The following is a 24,901-nucleotide window of genomic DNA, read 5'->3' as shown; positions in this document are numbered from 1 at the left end:
ATTGCCGTGATAAAATGGCTTCTTTCTCCTCCCTGCTTAGGTGCTTCTTTTTCAGTCACCAGTATGTCAGGGTCTGTCCTACTACTTAGCATAATCACCTAGAACATTCGTGCTGAGGTTTGAGTGCTGACTGCAATCTCAGTGAGGCAGATACTGTTTACTAGAAGAAGGCTGGGAGCCTGGCTGTGGAGAAGCCCCAAAGAGCAAGAACTGTAAAAAACTGTCTTTGATTCTTTGTCCTGAAGGGGGATCAACTATTTCATTAAAATATTCAAAACTCATCAGCTAAACTGACAGACATGGAGGCTGAACTTCACAAACGGAGTTCACATGACACTGATGTATAAATCAAAAAGTCTCTCTAAATCCTGTGTGCAGAACGGTATTCTGATGCTCGAAGACAGAGGCCCCTCTTTGCCCAGCACAACTCCTTAGAGGCTGCATCAGCAATCAGATTACGCTTGCAATTGGAGGCCAAAGTGACGAGTCCCGAGGTATGTTCTTCCCAAGCCGTGTGACCTGAGCCAGAGAACACTCTGGTCACTGAACAGCTCACGTCTCTTGGATTCAGCACCTCCCCTCCATGGGTTAATGCTGTGTTCACACTGTCACACTTTCTCTCTCTGTATTCCTGGTAAATCGACATTTTCTGTTAACATTTTCTTTCCTCAAACGAGTTAATGGCAATTAAAAGCCACAGTGTACCTGATAAACGTTGAGGCTCTTCTCACATGATGATTCAATAGTTTGACTCTCTGGGGCTATCTTATTACCAAGTCCTGGGGAGGGATGCCACTGCTGTCTTCACATACTCCTTGCGTAGTTTGGGGCATAGGGCAGTTATGAGCACATCAGAGCTTATCCAGATATAATATTCAGAACTGGCACAGCATTTCAAGGGTAGTTTTGTAATTTCTGCTCTTTTATGTAGAAACTTTTGTGATCAACAATATCCTAAGGTGATCACTAGGGGCTGAAAAATGAATGCACAGAAGTTATCAAAAACAGGACATTTATGGGATATTCTTCTCTTCTCAAACCACTACATGTAGCAGTATACTTTTCTAACTTGAGTCATGAATATTCCTATCAAAATAAAGTCATTCACATTTGGAACAAAGGCTAATTTGTACCAGTCAGTTTTGGAAATTCAAACATGGTTTTTTACTATCCACTATTAAAAATTAATCTTGTGATAACTTATAATGGATAAGAATATGAAAAAGAATACACATATATGTATAATTGAATCATTCTGCTAAGCATGGGAGACTAATACAACATACTCAACTGTATTTCAATTTTAAAAAATGTTCCAAGAGAAAATATTTTAGCATTTAATGTCTTAGTATTAATCAACATCTACTAATTCAAAAGTTACTATGTTCCATTAATGGGCGCACTTGAATTATTAAAAAAAAACTTGGAATTACAATAAAATGCTCAATATTTTGCCTATTATATAATCAGGTAAACAGAATCATGCCAAGGTTGATAATTATTGATTAGTAATATACCAAGATAATTTCATATATTTACAGATATATCAAAATCTCTTCTAGTTTCATTGTCCTCAGAAACTTAAAAATACCACTTAATGGTCATTTACTTGTCATTTTCATTAGACATCATTCTTTTTTACTTCATATTCTACTGAATACATCTTTCCCTGATTACTTTTGTTTTACTAAAAAGAAAAAAAAAATATTTTTCTTGGGAACATAATGAAATCTAAATTAATTCAACAGCTGCTGAAATTTCACCTGAAATTTTAGACAGCCACAAATTCACAAAAGGAAAAGGTAAACACATTAGCTTTTATATTTAACTAGTATACAATAAAAATTAAAAGAGCTATTTTGGGAAAGTTGATGCAAGTAGAAAAACTGATTAAAGTCCTGTCATCAACATTTTTATTTAGTTTAGTATTTGTTAGAATATAAATACATAACAATATGTTCTTTCTTATCATGGGTAGTCTTTTACATAACTAAAATTCATGGCCAACATGTTATATAACACGCAACATAAAACAAAAAAATTTGTAAATTATCAGAATAGGACAAGGACATCAGAAAAATAATACATTTTATATAAATTATAGAGGACAGTTACAATGAAAATCCATTACTTTCTTCTCCAATTTTACAAGATAAAGTCAACAGGTGTTTTGTGGACTGTTACGAATGCACAAACATGCGGCTCTTTCAAAAGACACCAGTCAAAGAAAAAAAAAAGACATTGGTCAAACGCAAATATTATCTTGATGTCATCTATTGTTCTTAGTTCTTAACTGGAGTTGAGCTTCCTTTCATGGTCTTCTTTAGATGATGGTAGTTTGGCAAGATTTTCATCAGGAAATCCAGCTGTAGTGTCTGGGGCTAAAAAGATAAGAGAATTAAGACCTGGCTAGCAGAAAGCAAAGTTAAGAGCATCAAGTAGAAATGATTATCACTACGTCATGGAATTACAGGTGATTTTCACTGATCTCTCTTTTTTGGACTGAGGCATGCCGAATCTTAGTTCCCTGACCAGGGATTTGAATCTGTGCCCCCTGCACTGGATCCCATTCACTGACTTAATTTTGCTCCCCTGCTTTTTCAATTTACAATGAACATACATTGAGTTTGGTAATAAGAAAAAGCCAAAAACTTCTGCATATAAAAATGCATGTTTATCAGTTTTCAACCTTGCTTTTTGTAGATTTCACCTTGGCCTCTAAGAAGTGAGTTTCAATTATAGTAGACAGTATGAGTACACTGCTTTGTGCATGACAGAGCACACAGGTATGATACGCATCTGATCTTCACTCTTCAGATCACAGCCTTGCTCACACTTGGCCTCACTGTAAAATTCACCTGGGGTACTTTGCCCTGACCACTTTGTTTCAAAATGTCTGGGGATCATTTCTAATAAGGACCTCTATGTGATCCTTATAATTGGTAAAACATGGAAAACAGTGTTGCATACATACCATTACGTATTAAACTTCAGATATTCTTGCTCACTTAATTCTAATCTCCCTTAACCCAACTCCAGCTTCATCTCTCCCTCTTCAATCATTTTGCTGTTATGCAGAAAGATAGTGAAAAAATACTAGATTTGTTCGTATTTCTTTTTTGGTCCAAAGAATAGTAATACTTGCTTATAATAATAAAAGCCAAAGATGACAGAATTAGAATAACCCAGAAAGAACTGGCATTTTAATTTCTGATAAAATATGGCTAAGAATCAAAAGTGCTAAATGTCTTGCAAACATTTTCTTTGGGAGAGGGGAAGGAGGCTGCATAACTAAGGAAATATACTGAGTGTGCCAAGCAGTAAGGTTAAAACGTCAATCAGAATGCCTTCTATCCAAAGGAAGCCCCAAATGCTCTATCAATATTTATCTCCTACTCTAACATGAAACTCAAAATGCACACTTGCCATTATTCTTGGTTATTAGGAGGGGACAATTCTCATAAGCCAGGAAAATATCTAAATATACTTGCATATTCACAAGCTGCATTTATTTTCAGGCCAATTATGTCAGTAAAGTGATCGGTGGCCCCAAGTTGGGTGTATAGTAATTTGGCAGGTTCATTTCTTACCCTGGAAGGCTGGTATTTTAGGAGCAAATGAGTACAGTTCGTAAGGCTTGGAGATGCACCTTCAGTGAAAATATGTAAGACTAGGAGAAACATCCCTGGATGTTCTCTCCCCACAGCCAACGTGTCACTGTCATCTTTGGACGTATCTCTGATATTAACTTAAGGACTCAAATATCTGTTGAGTCAACAAACAAACTGTAGTTTTAGGAATGTTCCTCTGATGCTTTATTTTAATCACTTGCTTTTAAAATAACAGACTCGCTGCCCCATTAAAACATTTACGTGCTATTTTGGGAAAATTAGCAGCCCTAGAAAGGACGCTACCGACTAGAGAGGTTCTAGTACCTGAGGCCGTTCAGTCTGCACCCGACGAAGGCAGTCTCCGCCATAGATCACTGTGTTCTCAGGGATGACTTCAAATGTGTTCAGGTTGCAACAAGCCCCGATGATACAACCACTTGTCAGTATTACGTTCCTGCCTACATACGCTGCAGGAAAGACACACAGAGAACGACTACATAAGACAGCGACTAGAACACTGTTTCCTTCCTAAGACGATGCAAGCATAAAAATACAAACTGTCCTTCCCTAAGAAACACAGTAAACGTGCTTCAGTCCAGAGTCTGTACAGCAGAGAGGCGTGAACCAGGCTAGTATTAAGTGGATCCAAAACAGAGCTCTGCTATGATCTGTGTGACCTGTAAACACTCTCAGCGAGTTTATCTCTCAAATAGAGCCCATCCTACTTCACAATGTGCTATAAGGAATAAATGAGATAATAAATGTCGAGTGTCAAGCACAGGTCTGACACACGGTAAGTACAGAATAAATAGAAAATGACAGTGATACTCATCATCATCATCATAACTGGTAATCCAAATTAAATAAAAACTATTAAGTAGGTTAACAAAAAGTCTAATTAGTTTTAGAAAGCTCTTATTTCATGCCATCCAAGACTAAGAAAAGAAAGGCACTATTCTAAAGAGGTCTTGGCCAGTGCAAGTTCATTGTATGAAGCAGGGCACTCAAAGCCGGTAGGGAGAGAGGTGGGTGGGGGGTTCAGAGTGGGGGGACACATGGGCACCCATGGCTGATTCATGGCGATGTATGGCAAAAAGCACCACAATGTTGTAAAGTAATTATCCTCTAATTAAAATGAATTAATTAAAAAAAAATAAAGAGGTCTTGGGCTTCCCTGGTGGCTCAGTGGTAAAGAATCTACCTGCCAATACAGGAGACATGAGTTCTGTCCCTAATCTGGGAAGATCCCACACACTGCAAAACAGCTAAGCCCTCGCTCCACAACAAGAGCCCAGGGGCTGCAACTGCTGAGCCCACGCGCCCTAGAGCCTGTGCCCCAACAAGAGAAGTCACTGCAATGAGAAGCCCTTGAAGCAACAAAGACCCAGCACAGTCAAAAATAAATAAAAATTTTAAAAATGAATGAAATGACTGTATTTGTCCTCTTAAATAGATAACATTATTTAGAAAAATAGACAAGTCTTATCATTCCGGCTCTTTCCGGACAAGCTCTTGGAGTCACTTCCCAGCAGTGGTGGCAACTCAGGAGACCCCTTGCCTAGCCCCTCCTATGAAAAGTAGCTTACATTTGTTTCTAATGGGCTAGGGGAAAGCAGTCCTGAAATTAAAGAAAGTAAACTAGTAGAGAAACTGGGGTTTTTTCCTTTAATTCAACAACATGAATCAACTAAATTACCATTGACACTAGTTTTTAGTAGAAATCTTTTTCAAATCTTTCACCTGAAAGTTTAACTCAATCCTGATTTAAACATACACAGCTAGAATTTAATTTAGTGGATGATTAGATTAGGTTCCTTAAAGGCGAAGAATTCGTCTCTTGGCTATGCTAGCCCGCTTCCAACCATGCCTGCAGTCCTTCCAAGCACATGGCTTCGTCGAGGTTTGCACTTAGGCTGTTCTCCAGAACACCACAGACAGAAAGGAGGTGATCACTTCTCACGATAGTTTCAAATGTAGCTTACCTTTTGACTCGATAACATTATTATCGCCTATTTTCATGGCTTGGCAATCTGTAAGCCAGAGTTAAGTACACATTGTGAACATGTTCATCTTTTTCTTTCTGATTCACTCTCCTTGTCCTGCAGCGGGGCGGACAGAGGTCTGAGAGGGCCCCGCAGGCCGGGCTGACCAGAACTCCCTGCCCAGGGCAGTAGGCAAGTAAAGTTTAATTCTTTAAACAGAAATATCTCGAAGTACAAATAAACACCTTCTGTATTTTTAAAGAAATGAGCACCTTATACCCCAATTTTATGAGTATTTTCATAATTGTTTTAAGAAACATATTTTCATAATTGTTTAAGAAAATTAAAACTGTCTAACACCCAATCACGTAAGGGTAGCACTGTTAACAGCTTGACATTATCTTTATGTAGCTATATCATTCCCTGTATATAACTGGATATCAAACTGTATAAAATAAAACTCTATAACCTTTTGTAGCTTACTTTATTCAGTTCACCTACCTTTGCATGCCTTATTCCATACCATCAGAATCTTTAAAAACATAATTTTAAGTGACTCCTTAATGGTTCTAATGGTCTACCTTATACCTGACACTTAATTCACTTAAATATTTTGCTATTGTTAAACCTTTAGCTTTTTCCTTGAAGTATTAATAGTTTCTCTTATAAAGTAATGTTTTATTCACACTATGAAAAGATTTTACTCACATTATGAAAAGATTTTACTCTTTTTAGAGCATGAAATCAGCAAAGGCACTGGTAAACATCAAAAGAATCAGGAGAAAAACATCAAAGAATGAAATAGTTCCAGCCCATCCACCATTTCCTTGTATCAGACAGGAACACACTGTCAACCTTTTAAAACTATACAGAAATCACAAATGGGCAGAGCTGTGGTTCTTAAATCAGGAGTGAAGCCAAGATTACTCTGCTCCACGTCCACTGCCACTCAGCCACCACCTGCTGACAAGACGGGTAACACGAGCAGACGGCTCCTACAGGCAGTGCGTGAGCACGTGTGCACACTGAAAACAGCGGGCTTCCTTCACTCTCTGAAGGTACTCAGTCAAAGAGAGGGGAGAATTTGTTTTGATATACTACAAATAAGTCTTTTCAAGAGATAGATGGCCTAGTCCTAAAAATATAATTCATACATTTATTTATATATATACATAATATGTCACATATATAATTAAATGATCTATTATATATAAAGTATGTGTGTGTGTGTATATACACATACATACATATAAAGTATTTGATAGATAAGTTATGACAATTTCTACAGAGGAGATTGGGTACTGAAAGACAGTAGGGAATGATTTCTCTTAAATTACTGCAAAGGATACAACAGCCAACTTCAAACACATTATTGGTGCCAATGATCATAGGTTTGGGTTCTGGATCTTCAGCATCAGGAGTGATATTATCAGGGTGACTATAAAAAGAAGAGAGAAATTATCAAAAAGTCAATAATGCAATAAGCAATTCTCCTGTTACAGAATTTGGGTTCATTCTCTCAACTGTACCTCTATCAAGCTTGATATATGTAATGACGTGAAATAATTTCTTAATCAAAGTGAATTATTTATCCTCTATGCTGGAGAAGACTTGATTCTGAATTGAAACAGAACTACTGAAATGTAAAGAAATCACAGGTGTGTATAGAAAGTCAGTCTCCCTTTGTTTATTTTTTAAACTCAAAGCCCAGGGGACCTTTCCCAGGACAAGGCAGAAAAGAAGCTGGCTGGGACTTCCAGCTTGTTAAATTGGAATCAAAATCATGCCTAACTTGAAAATTTTCCATTCCTAATAACCATTCAAGATTGTGAAATGTAAACAGATTTTCATGTAAAATAATCATTTTATGCTGTTACGTGGTTAGCTGAAACATTTGTAACAAAAAAAATGTTTGCAGTCTAAGAGAAGGAAGCCATTTAAAAATGGTGCTTTATCTCTGACAGCTGAGTTACTGCAGAATATAGCTGTTGTTAACTGACTTACAGTAAAGGTGCCAAAATGCATTTTAAAAAGAAACTGCTTAATATAGTAAGAAACTTCCAAAGCCTAAGTAAGCATTAAGACAAATCAATCTCTTTATCACAGTTAAATATTTTCCCAAGGTCTTTACTACAAATTCCATACACTGTTGCTATAAATTAGGTATAAGCTTGAATTTCCTGCCAAAATTTTATCTAGCTTTACAGATGCTTGTAAAAATGTCATAGGTATTACAGTTTAGTTCACTAAGAGCATACATGTTCTAATAGCTTATAATTTTTTTTAATCTTTAAAGTTGAAAAATTGCCTCTAGGACCTCCAGTTTTTCAAATATAATTCTGAGTGTTATCCCCATAAGGCACACAAAAATATACATCAGACTGAAGTTCACATGTTCTGGTATGAGTAATAATGCAGTCAGAATCAAGCCATCCCGTCAGAAGACAATTCGAGGCTGGGAGCACAGCACAGGGCCACTGGGGGTGTCCTCAGGAGATGCCTCCTTAAGGGACAGAAGAGGCTGGCACATGGAAGGGACCCAGAGTCAGAGATTCTAGTCATCCACCTATGAGCTGCTTCACCCTGGATACTCTCTACCCCTCTGGTCTGTAGCATCCTCACTTACTAACTACGTGTGTTGAAAAAGATCCTTAGTGTCTTCCTGGTTCTCAGACAGTGGGCCTTCCGGATGTCAGCTGTAAAAGGTCCCTAGAGATGGCTGACACGAACGGAGACTCTCTCTGCGGCAGCTCGCTCAGAGCAGGTGTAAGGGTGCTACTCACGCATTTATGATGAGCGCCTGTTCCTCTATTAGGTTGCCTTCGCCGATCACTATTGGACCGGCTTCTGCAATGATTCGTGCTTTAGGGTGGATCACTGTCCTGGGTCCTGTTAAACAGATGGAAAAGAAATTACTTGTGGAGGCCGAGCTTGCAAGGAGGCTCTTGGGAGGAACGTTTCCTAAAGCAGGTACCAGGTACCCCACGGGGCACATTACAAAGGTTATCACTGTAATTTGGGCCAAATCTCCAGCCCAGCAGAGGGAAGACAGCACAGGGCTTTGGAGCTGGACAGTCGGGCTCACCCTCTGTTGTGAAGTCTCTGTAATCTCAGTGGTGAAATGGGGGTGGTGGTAATACCAGTCCTTCAGGGTTGTTGTAAGAATTAGATGAAACAGTGTTTGTAGGCAATGATTTTTTGGCACAGAGTTGGCAATAAAAATTAATTCCTTTTCTTCTCTTCCCTCCTAAAGGTGAGGCTCTCATTGCTTACAACACTGGTACTTGCTTATGCTGGAACCACATAACACTTTCTCATGCTGGTGTATTACAGGATTAGTCCTTTTATTGAGGGAACATGATGAAATACGGGTGGAATGAGAGTTAGAAAGCATGGAGACTCACCTGACCTTTGTTACTCTGTTACTATCCTTATTATAAGCCTACTCAGTGGAAGAAGGCAGAGCCCTTGATGTCTGGTCGAGGATATGATTTTAACCAGTTGAAAAGGATAAGGGAGGCAGAGGAAGGAGCCAAGTGTGGTTACTGGACTCTGGCAGTGGGAGAGCTGAGGCAGTGACTCCAGCCTCACACTGAGGGGCAGGAAGGCCCCTCATCGCATCCCTTCACCACGGGGTGGAGGAGGCCCTGCACCGCCTAAACAAGGCCGTCGGTTCCAGACTGTACCATTCCCTTCCTCCACTCGATTGACCCAAAGGCCTAGCATTTGGCTGACAGTGAAGCCACTGATGAGAAAACATCACCTCACTGCAGGCACTCCCTCCCAACCTGCCCCACCAACCCAGATCAAGGCCATCCTTATCTGTAGACAACGGGACAGGAAGTTTTTGCTTTGCACAGGACGCAGCTGACTCCAACAGCAGGAGTGGGCAGAAGCAGTGACACAAGGTAGGGAGGGAGGCAGGAAGACGACGCTGCCCGTCAAACTCAGCGCTCAACTGCTTCAGTCAGCCGGACTAATCAACTCAATTTACTCAACAATCACCATCTGCTGGTGACATGCAAGACGCAGGGCTGCATGTTACAGGGAAACAAAAAGGAATGGGTGCTATTTTTGCCCTCTGGAGCTTTGTCTTGAAAATCAGGAAGACTTAACAGGCTCACTCAAAAATGTATTAAAATAAATAAGGAGGTGTTCCTGGTGCCCAGAGAATTGGAAAGAATCTCAGGACAGCTTATTTTTTTCCCTAACAATGAAGAGCTGGGGACTGATACAGAGGGTGGGGCCCAACATGGGGTGAGGGGTCAGGGGACACACAGAGGGTGGCTTTGTTATTCGTGTCACTTCTGGCTCCCTAAAGTAAAACTTTCCTGGCAAATGCTCCTGCTTAGGATAGGAGATTTCAGAATAGAAGATGGGGGTCACTCAGATCCCTGGGAAACTTCTCAAGGTGGCCATGACTGTGACCACGGGTGCCTTTTTCCTTTGGTTAAAAAATATACACACAAATTATAAACATACACACACACACATAATTAATAATATACACATACATATAATCATAAACAAACACATATATACATAATATAAACACACACATAATTACAAATATATACATAAACACACATAATTATAAACATACACACATAATTATAAACACACATACATATAATTATAAACATACACACACATACATATAATTATAAACATACACACACATAAATATACACACATGCACATAAACATACACATATACATACACATAAAAGGAATACCTGATCACCCCCCCAAAATCAAAGTCAAAAGTGAAAGATCCTCTCTCCTCCTGCTGATCTCATTCCCTGGAGGTAACTATTCTTAAAAGTTTGGAGTATTACTCCAGATTTAACTACTAGTGTATATTTAAAATCTGTAAGTATGACTGTATGTAAAATCTATTTCACTAGAAAGTCAGAAGATAAGCTCAGCTTGAAGGAGAAGAGTCTGAATCTCACACTAAAATATGAACTTCAAAATCTAAGGATGGCACTCATTCTGCAACTTGCTTTTTCACCTAAAAAGTGATGGTGATTTTTTTCCACATAAATTGTTGAATATTATTTCACATTAATATACCATGACTTATTTAACCAACCCCTTAATAACAGGCATTTAGAAGAATTACCACTTCTGGGGAAAGGTGCTAAAACAATGCTGAAACAAGCACTGGATTCCTCTGAAATGAGAAATTTCTTATAGGTCCTTCCAGCTGTGTGAAGCAATGTTAAAGCTGTGGTTTTGCACAATACCAGATTTACATTTTATGTCAAGATATTCTGTGATAAAGGGACATGATCTTTCTATTTTCGGTTCTTTATAATTAAAGCCCCAGCCAGCAACCACACCCCTTGTCTAGAAAGGCCAGGCTCTGGCCTTTATCACTTAAAGGCTGTGTGCTTAGCCTCTCAAATGCCTCCGTTTTCTCATCTATAAAAAGATGAAGTCTATGATAGCCTATCTCACCAGGCTGAAGTGTGGATTATATTTGGAAAGGAGAGCATGGGGTCTGGCCCACAGTTCTTCAAAATGGGAGGTTCATCACTGACACTAAGAGCTAAGAACTTTGTCACAGTAAACAAAACAGCTCTTTCTGGTCTGAGAAACAGAAGAAAAGGGACTGCTTTATTCCCCTGATACTCAGGTAACAGGGTGAAACCTCCTTTTAAACAGGGAAGAAATTCTTCACCTTACTGTAAGACAGTGAAACAGATTAATAAAAATGTTCCATACTGGCGTTAAAAATCTGACAGGAGAGAGAGGTCGTCCTGGCTGTAATGACCGAAAGCAGATCCTCTACCGCAGCTAGATTCGTACCCAGGGGCACGAGGTATTCTGCTGGTCCTCAGGCTGCAGCTTTTGACAACAAGCAGTCTTGCAAAAAGCTACTTGAGAAAGGCTGATAAGACAAAGGTTACACTGGGACCTATGCTTCTTTAAAAGCTCCTCTAAAGTACAGGTTTGAAAACAACTGGTATTTTCATTTTTTCCCTTTTAAAAATAATGTTGGCGCTGTGTTAGCCAGGTATTTTATTATTATTATTTCTTATCATTCTTAACAAGAGTGTTAGTAAATAACTGGAAAACTGGTTCTAAGTCTCAGGCTCCTCCCTGGGATAGAAAGCATTACAGGAACCAGTGAGCAGATTCCATGAGACCTGTTTAAGACAACACCTCCACCTGGTGGTCACACTGCCAAACTACAAGTCCTGGAGTTCTGAAGTGACTTGAAAGGCGAAACTGTTGTTCAGTCCCTAAGGCGTGTCCAACTCTTAGTGACCCCATGCACTGCAGGATGCCACATTCCTCTGTCCTTTGCTATCTTCTGGAGTTTGCTCAAACTCATACCCATTGAGTCGGTGATGCCATCTAACCATCACATCCTCTGCCACTCCCTTATCCTTTTGCCTTCAATCTTTCCCAGCATCACCGTCTTTTCCAACAAGTCAGCTTTCCTCATCAGGTGGTCAAAGTATTAGAGCTTCAGCCTCAGCATCAGTCCTCCAATGAATATTCAGGGTTGATTTCCTTTAGGATTGACAGGTTTGATCTCCTTGCTGTCCAAGGGACTCTCAAGAGTCTTCTCGAGCACCACAGTTCAAAAGCATCAAATCTTCAGCACTCAGCCTTATGGTCCAACTCACATCTGTATGCCTACTGGAAAAACCATAGCTTTGACTCTATGGACCTTTGTCAGCAAAGTGATGTCTCTGATTCTTAATACACTGTCTAGGTTTATCATAGCTTTTCTTCCAAGGAGCAAGCGTCTTTTAATTTCATGGCTGCAGTCACCGTCTGCACTGATTTTGGAGCCCAAAGAAATAAAATCTGTCATGGCTTCCACTTTCTCCCCTTCTATTTACCATGAAGTGATGGGACCAGATGCCGTGATCTTAGTTTTTCTAATGTTAAGTTTCAAGCCAGCTTTTCCACTCTCCTCTTCCACTCTCCAACAACAGGCTCTCTCCTCCTCACTTTCTGCCAATAGAGTGGTATCGTCTACATCTCTGAGGTTGCTGATATTTCTCCCAGCAAACCTGATTCCAGCTTGTGCTTTATGCAGCCTGGCATTTTGCATGATGTACTCTGCATAGAAGTTAAATAAGCGGGGTGACAATATACAGCCTTGATGCACTCCTTTCCCAATGTGGAGCCAGTCTGTTGTTCCATGTCTGGTTCTAGCTGTTGCTTCCTGACCCACATACAGGTTTCTCAGGAGACACATAAGGTGATTTGGTCTCCTGTCTCTTTAGAATTTTCCACAGTTTGTTGTGATCCACATGGTCCGAGGCTTTAGCATAGTCAATGAAGCAGAAGTAGATATTTTTCTGGAACTCCCTTGCTTTCTCCATGAGCCAACGAACGTTGGCAATGTGATCTACTCTGAGTTGTGAAGAAACAGCAAGGTCATGGGTGACAAACTAAATACCTCCCCTTAAGCTCTTGAAGGGCTTTTTGGGGCAGAGACTAGAGAGGTGAGTTTTTAAACATGAACTGTAGTATACGTGACTGCTAAGACTTAAGTTTGGTGAACTTCTTAAAGGAAATGTCTGACCAGGTGCTTTGTCTCTGCACAGTGCTGGAGGCTGGTCCCAGAAAGCCTGATAGCCCAGCGCTAGTGCAAGACGCGGGCAGCAACAGCACGCTGAAATGTGAGCACAGTCTGCTCCACACTGTTCTGCGTGCAAGTGGCACTTTCACCTAGGATGGGTCTGAATTCAAACCAAGTTGAAGGGTCTTGGGGTTAAAATGCTTTAAAAATAAAAATCTGTCACCATGGAAAGTTTTTGTTAAAAGGCTGTCGTGAACTTTCTTGGAGCTCTTTCTGGCAGGGTAGTTTGTGTATTTTCTTACCAAATGTGCTGAAACCCTATTTGGCTTATCTCCTTGTTTGGATAAATGTGTCTAGGGTTGGAGCTGCCTTACTGGCTGATGAATTATTTTTCTAAATGGTTGGCTGGGCTTGACGCAACCTAGCCAGAAAGACATTCCTTGCATCATATTTCCATTCCCTTCAGTTAGTAAAGGGTATTTTTCCTGTCTATCTTTGCCACAGAAAGCAATCTTTGTGGACATTTTCATATGTCAATAAATAGTTCCAAAAGCCACAAGGTCTCTTGAAAATGAAAACAATTCCTTTAACCTATAAGATGAAGTACTTTTAATAACTGTTTTATATTCGATGCATTTCTCAAGTCAAAGCCACTGTTTTGCCTTATTAAAAAAGATTTCCATATAATGTTGTACATACGAAACTTACATAATATTATAAACCAATGTGATCTCAATTTTAAAAAATTTCCACAATAAAGGGAAGCTTTTGATCTGTATTAAAAACTCTAATGGAAAGAACAACAACGTGGGACAAAGTGCTTCCATCACAAAGCTGTGTCACTGTAGGCGCTCTGCCTTCACACCAGGAGTCCCCAAGTGTTGCCCTAACCCCAGGAGTCTGCTTCCAAGCGGTAACAGGACTGCAGGACTGTACACAGACAGACCTTTCTAAGATGGGTTCCAGCTTTTAAGACAATTTTCAGAAAATAATGCAAAACCCATGCATCAAGGCAGTCTAATTAAAAGCAGACTTAAAAAAGAAAAAGCAGGCTTGATAGTATAAGATGAAAGCTTATTTACCCAAATTATAATTAACAGGAGAACTGTTATTTTTCCCAAGGTTTGTTTCCTAACAGACTCTAATGAAAGGGATCAGGTTCTGTCAGCGCCACAGACATAGGGTTTCTGGTTAAGGACTACACTTCAAAGCTTCAGACTAGTTTCTTTGATACACCAAATACTTGATTTTCTAGGAAAACAGAAAACTTTAATGTTCTACTAACTGAAACATAGCAAGGCAAATCTGATGAGGGGATGGAAAGTTATGTAAAACATCGTGACATCTCCATATCTATACTGTAACAGGAGAAGACTTACATTAGTTATTCTGATAAATTAAGCAAAAACAAAACCAGCCATAAGCTGAAAAACAATAGCCCATCGACAAAGGAATGGATAAAGAGGATGGGATACATATACGCAATGGAATATTACTCAGCCATCATAACGAATGAAATAACGCCATCTGCAGCAACAGGGATGGACCCAGAGATGATCGTACTATGTGAAGGAAGTCAGAGAGAGACAAATATCACATAATGTGATACGTGGAATCTAAAAAAATGAACCTATTTATGAAACAGAAATGGAGTCACAGATATAGAAAACAAACAGGGTCACCAGGGAGGAAGAGAGGGAGGGATACATTGGGAGATTAGGACTGACATATACACACAACCATATATAAAATAGATAACTAGTAAGGACCTACTGTATAGCTCAGGAAAACTACTCAGTACTCTGTAATGACCTATATGAGAGAAGACTTTAAAAAACGGTGGGTATATGTACATGTGTGACTGATTCACTTTGCTGTACAGCAGAAACTAACAACACACACTATAAATCAACTGTACATCAGTAAAATTTTTTAATAAATAAAAAAATAAAAGTTTCCCTAAGAAAATTCCACACCCCTCCCCCCAAAAAAAGAAGGAAAAAGAAAACACGGTAGGGAGAGTGAGTTTTAATCACGTAACTTATCTCTGCTCTCTGCTTTAACTGTATTATCTACCAAGAGCTTTTTTTAATCTGAGATATTACATCAGAAAAAGGAATTAACAGTACAAAAAAATTAGAGATTATTTTACACCAATTACAAAAGTGATAGAAATGACTATCTAAGTATCAGTTCTGGAAAATTTCCATATTTATATATACAATTAATCAGAAACAGGCACAATGAAAATGAGATAAGAAATATGGAGCATGGAACACTGGTAACTGTATCACTCTGAATCTTTTCCTTAGTTTTGAAAATTGAGGTGTTTCTGTAAAGTGAGAACATTTTCTGGTTTTAAAAACCTGGGTCAAAAATAAACCCAACAAAATATTAACTTAGATCCATTCAATGATGAGATTATAATCACTAGTTTTAAAAAAAAATTATCATTTCTTATGCTACAATCCATCACTGAAAACCTGTGTTGAACAATCATTTTATGTTTTAACCACCAGAGCGGTGCATGATTAGCCGGTGATCAGCTTATATGGAAAGCAGATTTAAATACCACATTTCTTTACATAATTTCAACGTTCAAGGAAGGCAGGAGGATAAGAGGGATAAAGAAGAGGGAAGAGCACCAAGACATGAAAGACAGGGAGAACAGGAAAGTGAGTGCTGATTCCTGAAACCCCCAGGCCCCAGTCCTGCGCAGCGGTCCAGCTCTCCTTGGCACAGGATAAAGACTTTACTGCTCTTCTAGGGAAGCTTCTACAAGGACAGGACCTGTTATTTCAAATATGTATACTTGTGTGTACACTTATGCCTGTAGAGATATCCGTACCATCTATGCATCTACTTCACAGTAGATACTGAACACATTGTTTAAAGTAGGGAAGAAGTAGAAATGAGAGGGAAATATCATTATTTTAGTCTTACTTTCCTTCTAATTATAGAATACCCTGCGAATTAACATTAGGTGTTATCCCTTCAATCATGATGAAAACCATAAAAATACTAGAATAAAAATGCAGAGGAAATGTGGCTAATTTCTCCTCATAAAAAGTTTGCAAGTGGTTTAAAAGTTAACAAAGTTAATACAGGACTGAAAAGAAACACAGTTGCCTTCTAAACTTTGAAATTCTGTCAATTTAAAATAATTAATTAGATCCAACCTGGGCAAAGCCCTAATTATGCTCCATAATACTGGCACAACCGTAACTAGTTTTATAAGACATGATCCTGAAGTGGCTGGAGGCTTAGACTTACTAAAATTACAGAAATTTTTTTTTTCTTTTGCAGTTACTGTTAGTGTAAGGGAACAAGGCACATTTTCTCTCTGAAAGTATACTTAAATTTCCTGAGAGCTCTACTCTGGTAACACCCAGTGGCTAGTAAACATGTGCTCACGTTAATAAAGATACCGGGGCACCATGTCCAGTGAAAACGTATGGAAAAGATCTAGTGGCTAAAATGTGCATTTGGGGGAACTCAATCATGTTCATATACGCAAGTTGTTGTTTAGTTGCTAAGTCGTGTCCAACTCTTTTGTGACCCTACAGACTGCAGCCCACCAGGCTCCTCTGTTCCTGGATTTCCCAGGCAAGAATAAAAAAGGGTTGCCATTTCCTTCTCCAGGGGATCTTCCCCACCCAGGGGTTGAACCCATATCTCCTGCATTGCAGGCAGATTCTTTACCACTGAGCCACCAGGGAAGCCCATGGTCCACATATTAAATTTTTCATTTCATTTAAACACTGGACTTAACCTCTAAAGCAAGGCTACACTGATTTCACAGTGCAGCTAGCCAACATTTATTGAGTGCTTACCTCATGTCAGGTATTGGGCCATGACTTTCATAAATATTCTCTTATTTAATCCTTTAAAAAGCTTTGAAGAAGGCACTCTTATTATGCATGTAACAAAAGCTGCTGCCGCTGAATGTCATTCTTCCCTTTTCCTATGTAAGAGAATCCAATACGGGGGCTACAATGTGTCCAGTTCAGAATACATCTCCCTGCATTCTCCATAGCTAGATGTGTCCTTGAGACCAGGCCCAAGGCAAAGAGTGCTGTGGAAGTTTCAGGAAGACCACTTAAGGGGAGCAGACTCCACTGGGAGTGCACGCTTTCGTCTCCATGCCTCTCCTGTCTTACCCAGAACACTCCTGGTGCTCCAGCCATCACATCCTGGCCTGTGGTATGTGATATGCCTGAGGTGACCCAGCAGATAAAGAGCAAGGATGCTAACCCCAAGTCCATCAGACTCTGTGCTTTACACTCTTAGAAGAATGTAAGCTCTGCTATATTCACTGCTGGGTCCACAGTGCAAGCACAGGTGTGAGCATAGGGCCAGGCACATAGTAGGTACACAGCAGATGTCTCTCAAATAAATCACCTTATTATACTGCCTTGTTAGTTTATCAGATGGGAGTTTAAACATAGACTCCATCACACTAAATTATTTGAGAAACATTAAATACTTAGAGAAATACATTGCTTTGTCAATAAAATTAGGAGTCAAACATAGAAAATAATACCTAACGAACTATAAAGCATTGAAATAAACTAAATGACACCAATTCTTGAGAGACAACACTAATAGGATATTCCCTTACCTATAGTGACATCACCTCTGATTTCACTCTCTACACACACCACTGCTCCAGGTGCGATCTTCACACTGCAGGAAGAAAAAAGTGACATGCGTCACGGGTAAGGTTTAAAAATATTGTTAGAGGAGCTATCCTGGCACTGCAATGATAGAAAGGTTAAAACAAATTGATGGAAAAATGAAAAGTAAACTGTCAGATGTAATATATTATAAACTTCTCAGGTGATACACCATCCATCAGGCTAAAATCATTTATCATGTGTTCTTAAAATGCTTGAGAGGAAAAAGAGGCATTGGACTCTTTTAATACCAACATTATTTTTCAATAGCAAAAAGCTCAAAACAACCTAGGTATTCATTAGTAGGGACCTGGTTAATACATTATGGTATAGTATGAACTAATATACAGCATAAAAAAGAAGGAATAATCCTGTGTGTAAAGCGTCGGGATGATCTCCAAGCTACATTGTTAAGTCAAAAAAATCAAAACCAGGGACTAGAATCAGACGCTCTAGCAAACAAGGACAGAGGGGAACATTAGGGTAATTGCTGTGCATCAGTCTTAGAGAGCAAAGACAGAGGACTTCAAAGGGAAGATTTCTAGGAAAAAAGAAAAAAAACTGAAAGATTATGTGATGAGCACTTGGGGAAAAAGTTAGGAGGCATCTGACATTATCTGTTGGAAGATTTGAAAAACATCAGTACACAGAAAAGTAAGAAAATGAAAAATGGAAGTTATTTGGTTAAATTTTAGATGAAGTCAGTTTGAGGTACCCATGGAGAAGACCCAGTATATCTAGATCTGGGCCTATGAGAGAGCGCTAGACCAGAAATACAGCTGAGAGTCATCAGAGCAAACTCTTTAACATGTTTCTCCATCATTCATATTCCAGAATCCACCCAAATATCCCCTAATATAATAAATGCAGAGTAACACCAAAAATAAATATTAAAAAAAAGTCACCACTTTCATACTGATGTGGAAAACTTAAGAAAGACATGTATGGATTTTTCTTCTATAAATTTAAGATAACAAATCTTCCTATCACAAAGTATTTTTAAAGCTCTAAGTAAAAAGAATATCCATCAGAATTTCCCTGGTGGTCCAGTGGCTAAGAATCTGGCTGCCAATGCAAGGGACATGGGTTCAAATCCTGGTCCAGGAAGATTCCATATAGTTATTGTTCAGTCATTAAGTTGTGTCCAACTCTTTGACCCCATAGACTGCAGCATGCCAGGCTTCCCTGTCCTTCACTATCTCCCATAGTTTGCTCAAACACATATCCACTGAGTCACTGACGCTATCCAACCATCTCATCCTCTGCTGCCCCCTTCTCTTCTTGTCCTCTTTGCCAATGAGTCAGTTCTTTGCCTCAGGTGGCCAAAGTACTGGAGCTTCAGCTTCAGCATCAGTCCCCCAATGAATATTCAGGGTTCCTTTAGGATTGACTGGTTTTTGATCTCCTTGGGGTCCAAGGGACTCTGAAGAGTCTTCTCCAGCACCACAGTTTGAAAACATCAATTCTTTGGTGCTCAGCCTTCCTTATGGTCCAACTCCCACATCCATACATGACTACTGGAAAAAACCGTAGCCTTGGCTATACAGATATTTGTTGACAAAGTGGTATCTCTGCTTTTTAATATGCTGTCTAGGTTTGTCATAGTTTTCCTTCCAAGGAGCAAGCATCTCTGAAATTAAAAGGTTCCACATGCCATGGGGCAGTTAAGCCTGTGCACCACAACCACCCAGCCTAGAGCCGATGCCCTGCAACAAGAGAAGCCGCCGCAATGAGAAGCCCGCACATCGCAGCTAGAGAGTAGTCCCCATTCATTGCTACTAGAGAAAGTCCCCACACAGCAATGAAGACCCAGAATAGCCAAAAATAAGTAAGTTTAAAAAAATACACTGATAAAATAAGAAACTTATAATCCTTAAGTCTATCTTTAAGAAATGTCCAGAGGAGACACAGCTACGTCTGTCTCCATCATTTTGACTGACTCTCTACTAGGCACAAATTAATACAATTTAAAAATGATCCATCTGGGTTACTACATGTCACTTGTCTGATGAAATCACAGAATAACCTTTCTATTAAATAGGAGAAGGAAAAACTTTAGTGACATGGAGTAGAAAACAAAAAATGCTCCAAACCTCTCATTTTCTAGATGAGGAAATTGAAGCCCAGGGCCTTGAAATTTCTTGAACCAAAGTTCATTCCCAGGACATCGCTGTCCTAATATTATCGAAACACAAGTCCATGTGACTCACAGTGAGGCCAAACAATACTAAAACATCAGTTTGGAGCAGAGAAAGGTTTACTCCAGAGCCAGGCAAGGAGGTGGGTGGCTTATGCCTTAAAACCCTCAAACTCCCTGAAAGCCTTTAGCAAAGCCCTTTTCTAGGAATTGGGGTGGGGGCATGGTTAGCTGTTGCAAACATCCTGGTGTCAGATCCTTTGTTCTTGAGGTTAGTTCATGGTCAGGTAACGATGTTCTGTAAATCTCTACCAAACAAATGCTATTCTCTGTTCTGACAAGAAAGGCCCAGGTCCCAAGGCACAATTGTCACCCTCCAAAGTCCAGGTCCTGGCTAAGAGGAGGCAGATATCCATCAGATATCCATCCGTCCCCAGACCCTGCCTAGCCGTCATCGCTGAGGGAGACAGGCGCCCAGGACCCCAGTGACTCTCAGGCTCCTCAAGCCTCCCTTACGGCAGGGGCTGGGTCCTGCAGACTGCATCCTATCCGGACGCCACTGCCATTATGCTGCAGACACAGGGATGGGGGAGAGGTTCACAGCCGCTCAAGACCTGAGCCTGGCCAGTGGGAGGCCTTGGCCAGGGCTCTGAAGCCCTGCAGGACACAGCCCCCAACTGTTCCCAGGGTCTGCCTCTTATCCAACTCTCTGCCTGAGGCCTGAAGACCACCACTCTGCTGACTGAGGACCACTAACTGTCTCTCACTGACAGCTGGCGGCTTGTGGGAGGGGCTCACTGAAGCACCCACGGATGGCTGAGCAGGACCGCTAATGGCGCTCACTGACAGCTGGTTGCTTATGGCAGGAGCCCAGTAACTGCTACCTGGCTTCCCAGATGGTTTGCTGGTAAACAATCTGCCTGCCAACGCAGGAGATGCAAAAGAAGCAGGTTCAAACCCTGGGTTGAGAAGACACCCCCCCCCCACCTCCAAAAAATGGCATGGCAACCCACTCCAGTATTCTTGCCTGAAAAATTTCATAGATAGAGGAGCCTGGCGGGCTACAGTCCATGGAGTCACAAAGAGTTGGGCAACTGTTACCTGGTGAAGGGGCGGGGCTTAAAGGTGTAAAGCAGCAACAGTCCATGCTAAGGTTTGTGCTCAGCCACACTCTAAAACATGAACATCAATCATCCCTTTTTGTTAGCTGGAAGTTTCCTGGAAACAGCCTGTCACTTCGGACAGTTTTCCTGTGTCAGCTGAATGATTTTGCCCTTGAAAATGGTGATAAATCACCATTTATAAACACTTTTTCTCCAATCCTTTTAGCTTCAGGTGGGTTTGTGTGTGTAAAAAAAGCAATCTTATTAAGCTGTGGACAAATAAATAAACCCCTATAAAACAGCTCATTTTACACATGATTTCCGATCCTAGTTTTCCATTCCCTCAGCCTCCCTCTTGCTATGATTTCTTTTTTTAATGAAAAAAGCATTATCTAATATTTAACTTATACTGGGCAAGTGAGAACAGGAGAGACTCAAAAGTGCCCTGTCTTCAGTTTTATGCCCAAGGAAGACGGCCCAGGTTGTGTGCGTCAGTCAGCATATTTCTTTGTGAGACAGGAATAATAAAACTCAGGAGTGAAGGGACGGAGCTGGGAGCAGGCAGCTGAGGTAAGACTTAGCCGAAGTCCTAACTAATAAAATATCAACAGTACCCCCATCTCCACAGCACACTCCTATATACTGTGCATAATATTCCTAGCATATCTGTTCCTCTTTAGCTTATGCAAAAGATTACAATTACCTGCCTGCTGCTGCTGCTGCTAAGTCGCTTCAGTCGTGTCCGACTCTGTGCGACCCCACAGACAGCAGCCCACCAGGCTCCTCTGTCCCTGGGATTCTCCAGGCAAGAACACTGGAGTGGGTTGCCATTTCCTTCTCCAATGCATGAAAGTGAAAAGCGAAAGTGAAGTCGCTCAGTCGTGCCCGACTCTTAGCGACCCCATGGACTGCAGCTTACCAGGCTCCTCGGTCCATGGGATTTTCCAGGCAAGAGTACTGGAGTGGGGTGCCATTGCCTTCTCCAATTACCTACCTAAATGGATGAAAAACCTAAATGTTAATTTACGGCCGCCCCCAAAACAAGGCTTGTCGGTGTTCATTTTCTAAAAGAGTCAGCAGAGGGTGCTCAACTTTGCTGCTTTGGGAAACGGTTTAACTGAAGCTTGTCTTGCATCCCAGCTGTCCCTTTCCACCGACAGCGCCCAGCAGCCCCGAGGCCCGTCCCCACGCGTTTACCAAGCAGCTAGCTTTGGCCCAGGCGCGGGCCCCACTTTGAGTCCGTTTACACATACACGGGGCGCCCCCGACGGACAGCGAGGGTTTGGGGGACCGCGGGTGATGGGGGACACAGGACAGCTACAGGGGTTTCGAGTGCCGCGGGAAAGGGGAGGGTCCCTCCGTGTCCCAGGCGACGGGGATGCCCTGCATCCCCAGCAGGCCCGCCCGAGACAGCGCGGGCGCGCGGCGGGGGGCCAGCGAGGCCACAGAGGGACCACGAACCAGGACCTTCCCCCACCCCATTCCGCATCCTTCCCCGTCCCTCGCTACCCCCAGCCCGTCGCCTCCTCCCTCCGCGAAGGCGGAGGGCCTTAGGAACTATCTGGGCGGGGCGCCTGGATAAGACACCACCCAAGTCCCCACCACTGGCGACCAGGAGCAGATTCCACCCCTGCGGGGAGGACAGGATAGGTTCTCAGACAGCGACCCACCTCTTTTGAGTCTTCTCCGCCATGGTTTCAGCTCCTGTCTAGCTGGGTCGACACAACCGCCTGGGCACAGCGATGATCTCTGTAGGTGATTGTGGAGCCTGGTAGGACTGGGAAGGGGCGGAGCCTTGGCGCTGCTGCCGTGGGCGGGGGCGAGGCCGGCTTGCATTGGAGGTTTCAGTTCTGCGTGAACCGGCTCCAGCCAGGCGGCGGTGTTTGGCCGCAAACTGATTGTTAGTGCAGTAAAAGGATCCGTGGACAGCCATTAAGTCAGATCCAACGCAAGTCATTGTGACCTCATTAAGCCCCACTGTTCATTCTCAGTTAAGTTCCTTAAGGATCCTCCTACTAAACCTGGGCCCCTTTCCCTTTCAATGTGAGCTGGTTCTCCACCCCCCGACCCCCACCCCGTAAGTTAAGTACCCTCTACCTGATGTCTTTCTCAGGTTAATCTCTAATTCTGTCCTTCTTGCCAAGCTTCACACCTGATTATTCGAATGCCTGCTTGACCTGGATGCTGCGAGGTCTTATTGAAACCTAAAATGTCCAGAACAAAGCTTTGGTGGCACAGTGGTAAAGAATCTGCCTGCCAGTGCAGGAGTGGGTGAGTGAAAGTCGCTCAGTCCTGTCTGAATCTTTGTGACCCCGTGGACTGTAGCCTGCCAGCCTCCTCTGTCCATGGAATTCTCCAGGCCAGAATACTGGAGTAGGTAACCATTCCCTTCTTGCAGGAGGCTCCGGTTCAATCCCTGGGATGGAGAGAACCCTGGAGAAGGAAATGGTAACTCACTCCAGGACTCTTGCCTGAAAAATTCCATGGACAGAGAAGCCCTCAAGCTGCAGTCGATGGGGTCCCAAAGAGTTGGACATATCTGGAGTACCTGAGCTCGCAGGCACTTGTCTCTAAAGAATGTAAGTTGGTCCTTTGATCTCTCTCTCAGTAAAGGAGCCACCATTCACCCAGTTGCTCAAGACAGAAACTCAAGTCATCCTTGGTTGTCTTCACTTGTCTGTATATAATTGACCAACAACTTCTGCTGGTCCTGGGCTTCCCTTGTGGCTCAGCTGGTAAAGAATCCACCTGCAATTCGAGAGACCTGGGTTCGATCCCTGGGTTGGGAAGATCCCCTAGCGAACGGAAAGGCTAGCCACTCCAGTATCCTGGCCTGGAGAATTCCATGGACTGTATAGTCATGGGGTCACAAACAGTCGGACACGACTGAGCGACTTTTCACCTCTGCTGGTCCTACGTCTCTTACAGTTTGCATCATTTACTATCTCTAAATCTCCCTCTGTAGTCTGCGCCTTCTACCTTTGACCTCTAAAATCACATTTCCGTCCAAGCTATTCTTCTGTAGCTAAAATCATCCTTTTAAAAATCAAATTTAGTTATCTTTTACTTCTTTTTCCTTTTAAAATCCAAACTCATTTCCATTACCTATCTCTGGGCTTCATCCAGCCCCTGCCCGCTTCTCTCTTCTTTAATTTCATGTTCCTCTTCCTCTTCTTTGAAACGGAGCAGGACCCGATGAGCCTTCCCTCCATGTCCTCTGCCTGCCTTTTGTCTGTTGAAATCTGTCAAAACTTATTAATCAGAGAAATGAGAAAATGTGGAAACAAAGGGTAGCAGTCAAATCCTGATGATGTGCTCATTAAGCATAGTCAGGGAGCTTTAGTTCCTTCTCAAGGGCTATGGATAATATTCTGAGCCACATGCTGTGAGCTGTCTTATAGACACTGAAATCCCCACCAGGTGGAAGACGCTAACTACGTGATAACCAGACAGTAGCCGTCACAAGCTGCCACAGTTCCAAGAACTGGCCTCAGAGAAATGGAAACAACTGACCCTGGAACTGAAGATTAACTGTATTTAAAACAATCAAGATGAAGCTGGTCAGACCACCAGTGACCGACTTGAAGATGATCGTAAGAGCTGACTGTGCTGTTTCTGCGTGTAGCCCCCTCCCTCAGTCTATAAAAGCTCTTGTCCCCCTGGTTGTCAGTGGAGGGGGGAGTCCACCTTTGGACAGACATCTGTCCTCCCCCACCCCTGTTGCCAGCATCCGAAATAAAGCAAACTTTCCACCAACCTGGCCTGTTCATTGACTTTTGAGTGGCGAGAACCTGGACCCCAACATTCGGTAACATAGTCACACTTTGATTCTCCAAGAAGCAA

At 41.7% G+C, this 24,901-nt stretch overlaps 1 protein-coding gene and 1 long non-coding RNA gene across 6 annotated transcripts; one reads left to right on the top strand and one right to left on the bottom strand.

Annotated features, from left to right (window-relative positions):
- Positions 1–1,890: 1,890 nt before the first annotated feature.
- Positions 1,891–22,971, bottom strand: DCTN6 (dynactin subunit 6). Of its 2 annotated transcripts, XM_069573062.1 has the most exons (8): positions 22,729–22,828; positions 21,978–22,052; positions 17,764–17,828; positions 8,377–8,482; positions 6,943–7,031; positions 5,594–5,641; positions 3,936–4,078; positions 1,891–2,381 (listed from the first exon to the last, which is right to left on the bottom strand). In XM_069573062.1, exons 2-8 carry the CDS (start codon positions 21,992–21,994, stop codon positions 2,283–2,285), a joined length of 567 nt encoding a protein of 188 aa, XP_069429163.1. In that variant the 5' UTR covers positions 21,995–22,052; positions 22,729–22,828; the 3' UTR covers positions 1,891–2,282. The 2 variants fall into 2 exon arrangements, with proteins under 2 accessions (XP_069429163.1, XP_069429162.1); XM_069573061.1 differs by lacking the exon at positions 21,978–22,052 and having other exon boundaries at positions 22,729–22,971.
- On the top strand, positions 21,524–24,814 carry LOC138430971 (uncharacterized). Of its 4 annotated transcripts, none has more exons than XR_011253465.1 (4): positions 21,524–21,628; positions 23,172–23,329; positions 23,457–23,637; positions 24,479–24,814. It is a non-coding gene; the product is annotated as an uncharacterized lncRNA (long non-coding RNA). The 4 variants fall into 4 exon arrangements; XR_011253466.1 differs by having other exon boundaries at positions 21,569–21,628; positions 23,203–23,329; XR_011253463.1 differs by lacking the exon at positions 21,524–21,628 and adding an exon at positions 22,465–22,809 and having other exon boundaries at positions 23,203–23,329.
- Positions 24,815–24,901: the final 87 nt, after the last annotated feature.

The sequence above is a fragment of the Ovis canadensis genome, chromosome 26 (genome assembly GCF_042477335.2).
Source record: "Ovis canadensis isolate MfBH-ARS-UI-01 breed Bighorn chromosome 26, ARS-UI_OviCan_v2, whole genome shotgun sequence".
Classification (NCBI taxonomy): Eukaryota; Metazoa; Chordata; class Mammalia; order Artiodactyla; family Bovidae; genus Ovis; species Ovis canadensis.
Note: the sequence above shows the minus strand (reverse complement) of the source record. Positions and strands in the feature narration are given on the sequence as shown.